Genomic DNA, 15,387 nt, shown 5'->3' with positions numbered 1-15,387 from the left:
ACTGTTGTGCTCAACGTCAGAACGGCTGTGATTCGGCAGTAGGCACAAGGCCACGATATGTAGCATATTCTTTCATTACATTATACTTCGGTTTGTCCTTCAGGTCTTTGCACGCGTGCAGTTTAGACTCTTTTATTAATTACAACGTGGGTGTTTACGTTTTGTTGAGTCACGCCACAGGCCTGCAGTGTAGACGCGGGTTAAGCTCTGTTGTGTCCAGCTGTGTTGTAGAAGAGAAAGTAGGTCAAACCAATGGCACTCAGAGTGTTTCAGGCAGCCTGATCTCTGTGTGCTAAAGCACTTATAACACAGAGGTGATTTACATCCATTATCCACTATTGCTGACTGTCAAGATTTCTGCTCTACGGGTCTACAGGAACCACACCAAGAGAGTGGAAGAGTAAGTGAGAGAGAAGGAAATGAGAGAGAGAGAGAGAGAGAGAGAGAGAGAGAGAGAGAGAGAGAGAGAGAGAGAGAGAGAGAGAGAGAGAGAGAGAGAGAGAGAGAGAGAACTGCCCTCTTTATAGCTGTTGGTAAACTTGAGTTGGCTGCTGTCCATATACAATGACTAACCAATCTGATATTCCTAATGCAGAGATTCCGTGAAATATCTTCCCAGTAGCTGACGTAGCTTTCAGTGAAGAGTTCTGGGAAGTTGGTTTTTGGTAGCAGAAACCAGTTAAATCTAGGGCTGCAACAACTAATCGATAAAATCGATAATAATCGATTATGAAAATCGTTGTCAACGAATGTCATTGTCGATTAGTTGGTCTGCTCACGTCACGGGGAGCGTTACTGATGACGTCACTTTCATGACAACGCAGTCACGCGAAATGGCAGAGAGTAATCGGAGAGAAACATCAGCACGGCAAGCAAAAACTGTATATTCTCATATGAAGATGTGAAAATGGTATAGTCTAGTTTAATTCAATGCTACTGTGTAAACAGCTTTGTTTACTAACTTCGGGACAGTCACACTAGATCTATTTTGTATCGAGCATCAGGTTGCGCAATCAGTTCGCTCACAACATAAGTGATGGATTAAAATAGCGCTACCGCAGAAATAGGTTAAATTAAATGGTGTTTACAAAGTGAAGCACTAAATATAAAGGCAGTTAATAACAGCAGCAGTAAAATATTGTTTTTTAGTCACTGTAGTCAGTGGTTTTCAGCGAATGCTTGTGCAGTAATACATCATTTTTCCTGTACTTTTAACCAAGCCTGTTGTCAGCTGCGTAACGTTACCTCCATTCCGCTCTCTTTAGCTATTTGTCTACTATGTAAGGGATAATCCCGCTTATTACATGGCTACCCACCAAATAAATCAATAATTTTACACAAAATATTGATTTAAAAAGGAGTTTATTGATTTAAAAATGATTGTATTGCTTCCGCTAAAGAAAATAGTCCGTTCCGTCTCTACGGTTAGAATCCTGCGTCCATAGCAACGCTCTGTTTTTCTGGTGTGTTATAGGCTACTTCGCAGCGGTCTGTTATCAAGAAATAACAGATCGCATTCTACATTGGAATTCAAAATCTGCTGCTTAATATCTTATTACAAACATGTTTGTGTCCTAATTTCATAATGTGAAGTTTATATGAGCAGCGCAACTCAATATTTTGTTTTGTTTATTTATATTTTGGATATTTAAAGAAGTTTTACTGTTTAAAAACTGGACAAACTTTTGTGTTTGGGGTTTAAAATGTAAAAATTAAAGATTATATTAGTAAAACTCAGTGTGTGGCTTTTGCACTTTTTAAAGTACACTTTTACACATAAATACCCTGATTTAGGGTTTTATTTAGTTATAAACAAAAATCAAATTGAATTTTTTTTAAAAACTATCCGATTAATCGATTAATCGAAAAAATAATCGTCCGATTAATCGATTATCAAAATAATCGTTAGTTGCAGCCCTAGTTAAATCTGTTACTATATTGTATTTTAGAACAGCTGGAATATTGTATTGACTAATCAGCATTCAGAACTTTTTAATTAGCAATGGCGTTAAAAAAAGATGGAATATAATGGCATTGACATTTGTTTTATGCAACTCAATATGGCAAGCAGAAACCAGGATTAAAAGCTACTGTTAAGTTTTATGCGTCTCAACAAACGCTAGTGTAGAGCTGCATGATTAATCGTTACAAGATTGCTATCTTGATTCAAACACCCACTCGGTCTTATTCCTAAATGACAACGATTCGACTGAAAATAACTTATTAAATTTCACCCTGTCTCAATCATTTCTTGGCTTTGTCCACATGGAGAGAAAAACCATAAGCCAGATGACATTCCATATCCAGTCTGCAATAATAACTCAAACTCTATATCAGTACTTCACAATCTTTTGGGATCTGTAAGATTTTAATGTTTTTGAATGAAGTCACTTGGCATTTATTTGACCAAAAACAGTAATATTGTATAATATTATTACAATTTAAAATGAGTATTTTCTATTTAAATATGTTTTAAAATGTAATTTATTCCTGATGCAAAGCTGAATTTTCAGCATCATTACTCCAGTCTTCAGTGTCACATGATTCTTCAGAAATCATTTTAATACGCTAATTTGCTGCTCAAGAAGCATTTCTTTTTTTAATGGCATTAGTTGTGGAGAAGTGTGAGTTAGAAGAATAAAGAACGGTCACTGCTGCATCCCAGTTCGCCTACTTACACTACGCCCAAAAAATGTATACAGTTTTTGTGAAGAAAAATATACTTTTGAGTGTAGCAGAATAGTAGGCAAGCTTTGGGACATCCTCCACATTCAATTTAATTACATTTTCTTCCGTTTTGGAGAGAAATGTAGTAGGTACCTTGATCTGACAGTCGTGGGTCTTTTATGCAGAGATTCTCCTAATGTGTTCGCAATTTGCAATTAAAAGGTAATGACCAAACATATCATTACAAAAGTTCACAATGATGTTGTAGATAAACTAGCCTATATTGTGGATAACATTGAATAAATATCTTTTCATCAGGTTAGATACTGATAATTAATCACTCAAACCCCTTTATCTAAACCTCTCTACTTAACCGTCGCACTCGCACATCCACCATGTTTGTAGTTTACACTTTTTATTCGTATTTGTAGTTCTAATCGAATCCTTGTCCAATGCGCAATGGGTTGTGGGCAATATTAGCCGGTTAGAATGTGTACGTATCAGCAGCACTTCATATTCTAACCAGAAAAAGTAGACCATTGGGTACCTTTGGAATACTCATTTCAACATACTACGATATGGGACACACTAACTCTAATTTTAAATACTATTTAGGATGGATGGCATGCAAATTGGAATGCAGTGCTCCTCTGTCTGGAGTCTCTCTGTTCAGGTACAAGTGTAACGCCCGTTTCACACATACTCCGTTTGCAGTGCGTATGCGGTGCGTATTTTTTTTCGTACCCATGTTAACAGGTTAGAGCTTCCACACTGCACGCGGTTGCAGTCCGTCGATCCGTTCCAGTTGCGGTGCGTATACAGCAGTGCAGAGATCGTTTCCGCACCGAGTCTATTTTTGCTGTGCTGCACACGCTGAATTAAAGTGACAGCGCATGTTTCATGATCAAAATGAACACAGATTGACCTAAAAATTTAGTAATTTCACCATAAATGCGATTAATTAAATAAAATGTAGTAATCTTAACATAAATGTATTTAATTAAATACTATTTTCACTTTAAGACCGGGGTAAAGCAAGGAAATCTACAATTTACCTCAACAAGGCGACATAATGAACGACACTCGTGGAGGTGGAAAAACAAATTCTTTGTGACATGCAAGATTTATTGTTTTAATTTAAATGCAAAAGAAAAGGCATGAGAGTCGGCTGTTTTTTTATATAGCCTAGGCTACATGGTTAAATATTTGACCACTTGCTTGAGGAACTTAATATAAGTAGAAGTAATGCATTGAATAATAGCCTACGTTGTTTAAATTGTGTTTAAATGTGCATACGTTAGAGTGTATGTGTACAAAGAGAATCGCAATGCTGAGACGTTAAGACCAGGGTAAATCAAGGGAAAATACATATTTCAACAACGCAACATAATGAACAACACTGGTCTCATTCGTGGAGGTGGAAAAACAAGTTCTTTGTGACATGCAAGATTTATTGTATAAAGATTTAAATTATGCAAAAGAAAGAGTAGCCTATATGAGTCTGCTGTTTTTTTTTCAATTTTAAGTTTTAATTTAAAATGTAGTCTATGCGATTTTAATATAAGTACATGGTTAAATATTTTGCCACTTGCTTGAGCAACTTAATATATAATTATATAGAAGTAATGCAATGAAGTTTGTTTAAATTGTGTTTAAACGTGAATACGTCTATTAAAGAGTATATATGTACAAAGAGAATCGCAATGCTGACAAAAAACTTTTTTTTTTAAATAAAATTTGCTGATAACTGATGGATTTGAAATACAATTTGTTTGTGGTAGAGCCGGATCAGTTATGCACTGCAAACGCAGCTTATGTGAAAGCACTTTAGCGCGTGCTGCTCCTGCACCGCATACGCACTGCAACACGCACCGCACACGCACTGCACACGGAGTATGTGTGAAACGGGCGTAATCAAATTGCATCAGGCCATGGAAGTAAAAGCCCTTTAGGACCCTATCTTACACCTGGCGCAATGCAGTGCCAAGTGCGACGCAAGTGTTTTTTGCTAGTTTCAGCCCGACGCAGTTATCATTTTCACATCCTACGACACGTTGTTTAAATAGCAAATGCATTTGCGCCCATTTGTGCGCCCATGGGCGTGCTGGTCTGAAAACAAGGTGTGTTCTGGCGCATTGTTGGCGCGTTGGTATTTTGAGGCAATAGAAATAGACAGAATTTTATGCTTTTTAATGAGCGTGTTAGTAATGTGCGCCTATAGACAGGTCCACAACGCGCGTACACTCTGCTTATTAAACACACAGGGACGCACAGCAGCACATGAACATGCCAAATATATAAAAAAAAAAAAGGATTACAATGTAAAAGATTATTATTGTGAACATAAAGATATAGAGAATCCGTAGATGGTCTGCTTGCGCACTTTTACCTCGCGCACAAGCAGTTCCGTTTGCGCTCTGGAGACTCAATCAGTCTTTCGGCTAGCAAATTCTGTCATGTAAATAGCAAATCTGCCATGGCGCAAGCGCAACTGGCATTTAAAGGGCATGGGAGATGAGACTCTGATTTGTTTAACGCACGTAAATCCCAAAACACACCCATTACTCATTATGAGAATAGGGACAACCCTTTTAGACCATGCGCCTGGCGTGCCGACCATTCGGACACGCCCTAAGTGAACTTGCGCTGTGCGCTTTAGACCATGAGCTTAAGGGATAGCCTAGGTCACCCAAAAATGAAAATTCTGTCATCATTTACTCACCCTCAAGTTGTTTCAAACCTGTAAGAATTTGTTTTTTCTGCTGAACACAAAAGAAGATATTTTGAAAAATGTCTGTAACCAAACAGTTGATGGACCCCATTGACTTTCATAGTAGGAAAAAAAAATACTATGGAAGTCAATGGGGTCCATCAACTGTTTGGTTACAGAAATGTTTCAAAATATCTTCTTTTGTGTTCAGCAGAAAAAAGAAATTCTTACAGGTTTGAAACAACTTGAGGGTGAGTAAATGATGACAGAATTTTCATTTTTGGGTGAACTATCCCTTTAGATCGTTAAAATAGGCCCCCTGTGTGTTAGCATTTTAGTAATATACAGCTGGGTTTTTTGTTGTCAGGGTCAGTGCACTTTAAGTCTGCTGGGGCTTTTTTAATTTTTTTTAGAAAACCTCTATTTTCACTAGTCCAAAGGTCCTCATTGTGGGGCTGGTTATGCAGAGTTAAAAATACTCAGTGGTGTGCTGGATAGAGGATAACAGAGGAGAAAGAGAAAACAAGCTACTTATTCACAGCTGCCTGAGAGTGCCATCGATATTGACTCATAGAAAGCCAAGAACGATTTGAGCAAAGCTTTCAGGAAGAATGTCTGAGTCACTTTAAATCAAAGGGTTTGGCTTAATTAGATCATCATTTAAGATGGAGAGTCACATAGGAAAAAAAAAAATGACGCAAAACAAAAGGGGTGTGAACCGACTGCATGTTTGCGTGAGAAATGTGGCGCCACAGACCTGAAACCAACCGTGTTTACCGCATAGCGTGCACACAGGAGAAAAAGTGAGAGACCAACAAACAAAGAGAGAGAGAGAGAGAGAGACAGCTTCTGTCTAAGCTGGCTGCAAGCCATTAAATGTCACGCAGGTTGGGACGCAGTCGCAAACAACCTCGACTCCCACTCAAAACCTGCAGACCACAAAGGCCAGATAATTGAGTCTACATGTAAATTAAAGATTAAACCTCTCGTGTTTCACCATCTGTTCCTGCTCTCCATGGCTGAACCACTGACTATTTTCTATCCAGAACCACAAACTACTAAAGACGATTTAAGGTCCACTTTCAAATTATTGTGATTTTTTTCATAAAAAATATCTAAGTGAAACAGGAAAAAAACTGTAGGATGGCTCTTGGTTTTATCCATCAGTAATGATTGTGAAATTGATTGTGAAAAAGTAGGATTACATGTGGATGTTGGAGCAAAACTTTTGAGGAAGCTTTTTGACCAAGATGTGGAGGCTGAAGGTCAAGTTCATCCTTGAGAGCATCTCAACATCACTTAATGGTTATTTTATGAATCTAGTCATTTGCTCTTATTGCTGTAACTCAAGTGTGTGTGTCCAATCTTGATCCGGGAGGGCCACCTTCCAGTTCCAGCAGAGTTTAGCTCCAGACCTAATTAAACACACCTGAACCAGCTAATCAAGGTCTTCACAATCTTTAGAAACTTCCAAGCAGGTGCACTGAATAAAATGTTAACGGTAAAAGACTGTAAAATGTTGAAATTAATCGTTGCGTAGTAATAGACCATAATCGATTATAGCCTACTGACGTTTCGACATAATTCGTCACATGTACACGCTTCTCTCGCTAGCGTAAAATGGCGGAGGAAGGCGAAACACAAAAGCAAGTAATTAAAAAAATGCTCGAGTATGGGTGGGTGCATTTCTTTATTACTTGCTTTTGTGTTTCGCCTTCCTCCGCCATTTTACGCTAGCGAGAGAAGCGTGTACATGTGATGAATTATGTCGAAACGTCAGTAGGCTATAATACTCGTGCACATCCCTAATCTGAACCCAATGACTCTGACATTAGAAAAACAATCTTGTGTTTATTTTAAGTAACTGGCAAAAGCTGTACTATGTGGGTGTGTCACTAATGGCCCGTTCACATGACAAATATCCAGACATTTCCTCAAAGGCTGTATACTTGACACATCATTGGCAATCAACCAAACTGCTGCAGTTTTGGATGAGCAGGTTTCAGGTCGAGTTGCAAAGACCTGCTTTGTGGAGATCACTCAGTTTAGCTATGTGTGTCAGTTACATAACTCCTTGACAACTACACAGTCATCTTCAGACTTCCAGTAGATACAAAATGTTCTTTATCTTAACAAAAGAAGCACATTAACAGATTGCTTCCCGTTCTGCCCTACTATCATGCCCTTGGAGCACATTTCATTCGATTACAACTTATGCTCACACAAGTCAGGGTTTGCAAATAGTTGAGGAGAGATAGCAGTAAAAAAACATGATGGAACATGATTGTGAAAAAGAAAATGGTGCAGTTCTGTCTGAATGTTCAGTCTCAAGATATTGTATTCTTGCATTGACCTTACAGCATTTTAAGTAGTTTAATACTTTGGGTAAAACTGTAACAAACCAATAATGGTACAGCACGGTAACTAATTTAGGGAGCAGCAGCACTGTCTTTAAAAATCAGCGCTGGGTTTTTTTTCTGGCCTGACCTCCATTTCATGGCTGTTTCTTACTGGAGGAAGTGCATGGCATGATTATTCCCAGAAAAGATACTCTCAAAATGTAATTCTTATTCTGTGCATTCTTTTCCTCTTCAATACTGAATATATGTTTGTGCCAAAACTACTAAAATATAATTTATTTTAGGGATAACTGAGTGTGGTTCCCATACTTTTTTGTCTTTGTTAACTAAAACCTTCTTTTTTATTATTAATTAAAATGAAGCTGCAATGAAATAAAATCTAAATATAGAAAATTGGAAATGTTGTCTTGGCAAATAACTGAAATAAGTTTAAGTTTGGGGTAATTTACGAGATACTTGGATCCATTAGCGCCTGCACTAAGTCATTCGGCTGATATCTCTAATTAAGCTTTAAAGGAACACGGCGACTTTTTGGGACTTTAGCTTATTCACCTTATCCCCCAGAGTTAGATAAGTCCATACATACCTTTTTCATCTCCGCGCGTGCCGTAACTCCGTCTGACGCACCCACCGCTAGCCTAGCTTAGCACAAAGACTGGAGGTAAACGGCTACAGCTAGCATACTGCTCCCAATAAGTGACCATTTTTTTTCCTGATGTTGTGATTTGTATAGTCACAGCGTGTACGAATAACAAGGTCACATGAGACACAACCATCTTCTAACCGTATACATACTAATCACAACATGTTAATAGGAAAATGTTGGCGTTATTTTGTCACTTATTGGGAGCAGTCGGGTCAATTTTTTTTTACAGATTGGGCTTTGGTCGGACTCGGGCTCATTGAGCTTTTCTCCTTTCATCGTGCCCATAATACACGTGGAGAGCGCAGGCTACTGTATGAAATATTGTTATATTGATATAATGCGATATGCGATCACGCGAGTAACGCGACGTGCGTGCAATGCATTAGGTGACAGTTGACCATGCAGAGCATCAGGGAGAAGTTAGAGCGTAAGGAGTTACTAAAAGTTCCCAATACTTCAGGAAAAGCTGCATTTTGAAAGAGTTTTGATTTGATTACCGAGCCTGAAGCCTTCAACAGTGGATGCTATTCTTTTTGGTTGATTTTACTCCAAACCATCCCTTTAAATATCTGAAACGATGCCAATATTTATTTTTCTGCAGTATCACACCAATACCAGCTGCACGTTCTTGCTTCTCTCTTCTCTCTGGTGAATTGACAGTTTGACACACACCCACCTCTTCTCATTTGCTCCGGTTGAATAGTGTTGGTGATACAAGTCCTGAATTTTGCTAAAATTTTCTCATTCCCGAAGGTGTCACACTCACACCAAAAGCGCGCACACCACTGATAAGTGCCGCACACATAAAGCCATCTCTCAAACAGCTCGCGAGTACAAAATGTAGTTCTTTTTCGTGGCTTATTGCGCTTAAATGGTCAAATGCACATACAATTGTCAACATTCCTGTCTTGGCAAGTATTCAGGTAAATACAGTCAGTTTTGGAACGAAAATAATTGACAAATAAATTGCATGTTGTTTAACAGTATATTGGATCCGTGCATAAACTCTTAGAGGATTGGTTTACTTCAGAATTAAAATTTCCTGATAATTTACTCACCCCCACGTCATTAAAAATATTCATGTCTTTCTTTCTTCAGTCGAAAAGAAATTAAGATTTTTGAGGAAAACATTCCAGGATTATTAATCTCCATATAGTGGACTTCAACGGTTATCAATGGGTTGAAGGTCCAAATTGCAGTTTCAATGCAGCTTCAAAGGGGTCTACACGATCCTAGCCGAGGAATAAGGGTCTTTTCTAGCTAAACGAGCTGTCATTTTTAAAAAAAAGAATAAAAAAAATAAAAAAACATTTACATACTTTTTAACCACAAATGCTCATCTTACACTAGCTGTGATGCGCCACACATTGAAAGGTCACACGTGACGTAGGTGGAAGTATCAACCTGGTGTTTACAAAGCGAATGTGCAAAGACTAAAGGCCTCATTATACTTCTGCGTCGGACCTACGCCGGAGCCTATACGCCGTAGGCAACGTGTTGGTTTTAATTTATACTTCTGTGTCGTTGTCCGCGTTGACTCGTAACCTAGGGAGCGTGTGAAACCCCGAGGGAGGGGTTCTGGCAGACCAATCACAGCGCTTGTGTCCGCGTAGAATTGACGTGTTGTTACATTTTTGGAGAGGTGCACGTCAGGGTACGCCGTAGGGTACGCGCGCTACACACAGCCTACGACGTAGCTACGGCGGCAGTTCGACGCAGAAGCATAAAACAGGCTTAAGTCAAACGCCCTTTACAAGAAAAAAATCAAAAGGTAAAACAACAATGTTGGACGATTTTGAAGTTGGAGGAGAAAATGAAATGGAGTTTCTCGCCCTACCCTACATTTTCCGCCTAACGTTACGTCAGGTTACCGCCTGACCTTTCCAACGTGATTACATAATGCGTGAAGTCGTGGACGGACAAGCAAGATGAGCATTTGTGGTTAAAAAGTATATAAATGCGTCGGCACCGATAGCCGATTTGGTGCAACATATAGCGCCGCTGCGCTTTGGGTGACCCGAGTTCGAATCCTGGCTCGTGGACCTTTCCCAATCCCATCCCTGTCTCTCTCCCACCTTCCTGTCCACTCTATACTATCCTATCACAATAAAGGCAAAAATCGGCCAAATATATATATATTTTTAAAAGTATATAAATGTTTGTGTTTTTTTTTTAAATGGCCGATCGTTTCGCTAGATAAGACCCTTATTCCTCGGCTGAGATCGTGTAGAGCCTTTTGAAGCTGCATTCCCTAACCCGCTGATAACCGCTGAAGTCTACTATATGGAGAAAAATCCTGGAATTTTTTCCTCAAAAACCTTAATTTCTTTTCGACTGAAGAAAGAAAGACATGTACATCTTGGATGATGTGGGGGTGACTAAATTATCAGGAAATTTTAATTCTGAAGTGAACTATTCTTTAAAGTGGCAGCAGCCTAATAAACCTGCTGCTTTCTGTCATGTTCATCAAAGGAAAAAAGAGAAAGAGAAAATCACTCACTGCTCTTGACTGAATAACTTTTGTGACTTTAATTGTAACCATTAATCTGTATTTAATTTTTACAATGAAGACTGTCCAGTGTTATTTCATATTTGATTACTTTATTTTATTTAACCCGAATACTACTGTTTGTTAGACTCACTTAAAAAACTTAAAGCCATGTTCATTTTATTTGCCTCTTTATTCTATTGTTTTTATTTGTGCTATCATTTGCAATTTATTTATTTGTTCTTATTTTATTACTGACTGTTTACTTGTCTTTAGTAAACTATTGCAACAAAATTACCCAAATTATCAAAATATTATGACTGAGATACTAATAAAAATATCTGTATGGCGATATATATGGCAGGTTTCCACTTTGTATAGAAAATGATATTGAATTATATTATATAATATAATTATATTGAAATTAGAAATTCCAGTATCGTGACAACACTACAATGGAGAGCTGCTTTATAGTAGAAAATGTTGTAGGCTAATTCTAATCGAAACCGACACTGATTGTTTTTCAAGTTTAATACTGTAAAGGTCCTGCTTCAAAGCAATCTATTATATAAAGTGCTATATAAATAAACATTGCGTGATGTCACTGGAGTGCTAGTCTCAGCCTCAGACATCACACCCACAGACCGTTGGCTGAACCTCTGATGCATATGGCACACTTAACTGGAAACACTTCAGGATTTTCTAAAACTGATTGGAAACAAATTCGTTGTGACGCCAAACCCCCTCATAGAAGAAGAAAGTGGTCGTGTTTACAACTGTGACAATGAGCGCTTACCAGGATCGACTAAATGGTGGATTATCAAAATTATGTGAAGTTTGTGGCTCCATTGTTGCAGTAAACTTGCACACTGTTCTTGAGTGAATAATTTATTACATTTTCACAGCCCTAAACATGGTGCGGAACAAAACGAACTGTGATTGGTTGCGTTACATGTCAGTCAAACGTCTGCTTGGGCGGTCCTTGGCCAGTGAAAGCTGCGATGGAGTCCAGACCTTCTGCCGTCAGCCTCAAGGTCTGGCTACGAGAGACTACTGGAGTGCCAAATTGTAGGGCCCTATAATTTCCGCGATCACGGAATCGTGGATGGAATCGTGGAATTGGCAAATTAACGTGGAATTTTACATATTTGGAATAAAATTCAGTTTTTGTGTGGGAGAAAAACGTATGTCTGAGGAAAATGTAGACCGGGGGAAGCAAATCTAGGCGACACAACCCCTCCCGTCATTTCAGCTCCCCCTTCAAAACAATGAAAGCATGGTGAAGCGGCTCTCCACGGCTCTGCTTTCGTCGGGGGAAAAAGTGAAGAAACTCGACGCTAAGCCCTCAGTACCGAGCCGAGCAGTTCCCACGTGACTTTTATGCGTCAGGCGAACTCTTGTTTTGTAAGTTTTGTCAACATTCCATTGACTGGAAGCGCAAAAATACATGCACTGACCACCTGTTATCCAAAAGCCATGTGAAGAACAAGAAGTACAATGATAACGCTATTAAGGCCACCACGTCCCTACATACGTGCATTACTGCTGCTGCATTCAACATGGCTGTTACATGATGACAAAGTCAACTTTAATTTCATAACTCAGGGAGTAGGCCCTACTTCCTGTATTTTGCCTTTTTTTTTATGCCCTTTAATGTACTGTATAGAAAAGATGATTCTTATAAGTACTTTATGCATAATTTTTTGTCCTATTTTTTTTACTTGAAAGAAAAAGCTAATCGAGCACTTTTATTTAAACTTAGGCTATATAAACTAATATAATTAATTTTACTGGACAGTATAAAGCTCATTACCATTCATATTTTGTTGTTACTTGAAGTACTAAGAGTGCAGTGTTATGTTGCATCATGCAGTATTTGTCCTGAAAAGTACTGAGTAAATGTGATGTTTGTTACCTCAATAAATGTAAGGTCATTCCTATTTGATTTGTGTACATTTTAATCATTAACATTAAAAGCACTCTTTTTACGACTAAAATAAAAAACTGAATTCAAATGGAAAAAACGGAATTTGGGAAAAAATAAAATGGAATTTGGGAAAAAATAAAATGGATTTTATAGGGCCCTAAAATTGCAGAGCTTGTGTAAACATTCACATAGCTATGATCGGATGCTTTCTTAACGGCTGTTTTCTCACCGCTGTCATTTCTGTTGTGCGTTTATTGAATTATTGAGAGGAAAGCGTGTGGCACATTACATATTCATCTATGTAATCTACTCATCACAATGTGATCTATTCATCACATACGCCGCTCTCAGCAGTGCAGATGGCGCCGGGATGCCTATAAAATTGTTTAGAGCTCGGCACACCAAGATACATTTATAATCACTACAGACATTTCTATGATTCTTCCATGATTTTTTAAGATTTTAAGTCATTTCTAAGACTTTTCCAGGCACACATTTAAAAATTGCCATTTTCATCTGTAACTGAAGCACTGACCATCCTGGTGGCTTTCATGGCTTACCTGGCATAGGGGCTTGTGTAGTTTTTGGAAAAGCATTCGCTGGCCCTCTGTTGCATTCCGCTTGCATTCCCAAAGCCCTGGCCCCTGCTCCAACTGTCTTCTGAAGAGGTCAGAGGGGTGTACACTTTAAAGATAGGCTTCTGATCTTTCTGCTGACTGACAGCAGCTCTGGACGGGTCGGCCCCAAAGAGAAAGCTCTGTCCACTTGAAGTGGTGACACCACAAATGTTAATAGGTGTGCTGTGGAGACCAATCTGACAGTAGTTAGTCCCACCAACGTTCTCCTTTTTGATGACCCCTGGAGTACACAGCTGGATTATAGAGTCCTTCTCTATTTTCACAGTGGCCAGGCTGGTGGTAGTGGTGGTGCTGGAGGGGCTGGAAGTGCTCATGCCGTTGAGCATGCTGCTCACCGAGATCGTGGCCTTTGAGTCCCTCTCTGTATTTGTCGACAAGTCTCCGAGTAGAGCATCTTCACCTATGGTGGAGAGGAACGCGTCATCTGCCACATAGAAATCAGAGGGCGATCCGTCCAACTCAAAGTCCTGCAGGAGGTCCAGAGTGTTGTCACTAAAGAGCTTATGATTGCCAACATCAACATCTTTCCCCATTGGACCAAAAGAATCTTGGTCAAGGTCCATATCGCATTTATGCATGGGAGAAAATTGCTCTGTTTTTAAAGGAAAGAGATTGGGGTCGACTCCACCGATCATGGAGTCCATTGAAGGGGAGGAGCTATTGAGATCTGCAATGCTGGCCTCCAGACCTGAGAAGCTGTCCCCCAAAGTGAAAGAGCACAGGGCCTGTTGTTGTTGTTGAGCCCTCTGCTCCTTCCCAACCGGTTTGAGTTCTGAATCTTCCATAAAGAAGCCAAGAGTGGAGGTGGTGTGCTCCTCCAGAGTGGGTGAATTGCTCAGGCCATTGGGAAGGTCCGCGGAAACTGGCTGCATCAGTAGACTGGGTTGAGGAACCATGGACGTGGGAGCGACAGACATGGCACTTTGTTTTCCGCTTCGTAAAATTCCCTCAACTGGGCTGTTGCTGTAATCCAAAGTATTCAAACACTCATCTCTCTTGGCGCCGTTCTTCAGACCTCCTTGATCCATCTTGCATTACTGTGGTAAAACACAACAAAACAATTATATTTTCTAAAACACCATAAATAACATCACTAAAAAAAAAAAGCATATTTTACTGTTAGTAACATGAAAACAAAACATGGTTAAAAGAGGTAAAGACAAAAATGCACCATGGTAACAACTTTTCGCCATGAAAATTTTTCAGAAATCATTATGCTGATTAATTTTCAATGTTGGAAACAGTGCTGCTTAATATTTTTTATTACCTGTGATACTTTTTTCAGGATTCTTTGATAAATAAGTTAAAAAAAGAACAGCATTTATTCAAAATAGAAATCTTTTGTAACAAATTACAGTATACACTACCGTTCAGAAGTTTGGTGTCAGTCATTTTTTTTAAACAAATTAATACTTTTATTCAGCAAGGACTAGTTAAATTGATAAAAAGTATTAGGAAAGATTTCTATTTTGAATAAATGCTGTTCTTTTTTTACTTTTTATTCATCAAAGAATCCTGAAAATAGTATCACAGGTTATAAAAAAATTAAGCAGCACAACTGTTTCCAACACTGAGAAAATCAGCATATTGGATTTCTGATGGATCATGTGACACTAGACTGGAGTAATGATGCTGAAAATTCAGCTTTGCATCACAGAAATAAATTATATTTGAAAATATATTAAACTACAAAACCATTATTTTAAATTATAATAATATTTCACAATATTAATGATTTTTCTGTATTTTTTTTTTTTTCTCAAATAAATGCAGGCTTGATGAGCATATGATACTTATTTCAAAAACATTAAAAATAGTAGGCCTACGTTTTCTTTACAAGCTTTTGACCGGTACTGTAACGTTATATTCACTTAATATTATTCTGTCTTGATTTTGTTCTGCGTATTGAGGGCCTAGGCTTCACCAAGGCAAATCCCGTGTGTGTGTAACG

General features: G+C 38.6%; 1 protein-coding gene across 1 annotated transcript in view; it reads right to left on the bottom strand.

Moving 5' to 3' along the window:
• nr3c1 (nuclear receptor subfamily 3, group C, member 1 (glucocorticoid receptor)) overlaps positions 1 to 15,387 on the bottom strand; it is a 30,092-nt gene that overhangs the window by 13,497 nt on the left and 1,208 nt on the right. Inside the window, exon 2 of the mRNA XM_084429925.1 lies at positions 13,359 to 14,473. Coding sequence (XP_084286051.1) covers positions 13,359 to 14,464 — 1,106 coding nt within the window. The 5' untranslated portion in view covers positions 14,465 to 14,473. The remainder of the gene's footprint in view (positions 1 to 13,358; positions 14,474 to 15,387) is intronic.

This window comes from Rutilus rutilus (assembly GCF_951802725.1).
Source record: "Rutilus rutilus genome assembly, chromosome: 14".
In the NCBI taxonomy this organism is placed as follows: Eukaryota; Metazoa; Chordata; class Actinopteri; order Cypriniformes; family Leuciscidae; genus Rutilus; species Rutilus rutilus.
The sequence above is the reverse complement of the archived record's forward strand: the minus strand, read 5'-3'. Positions and strand labels throughout refer to the sequence as shown.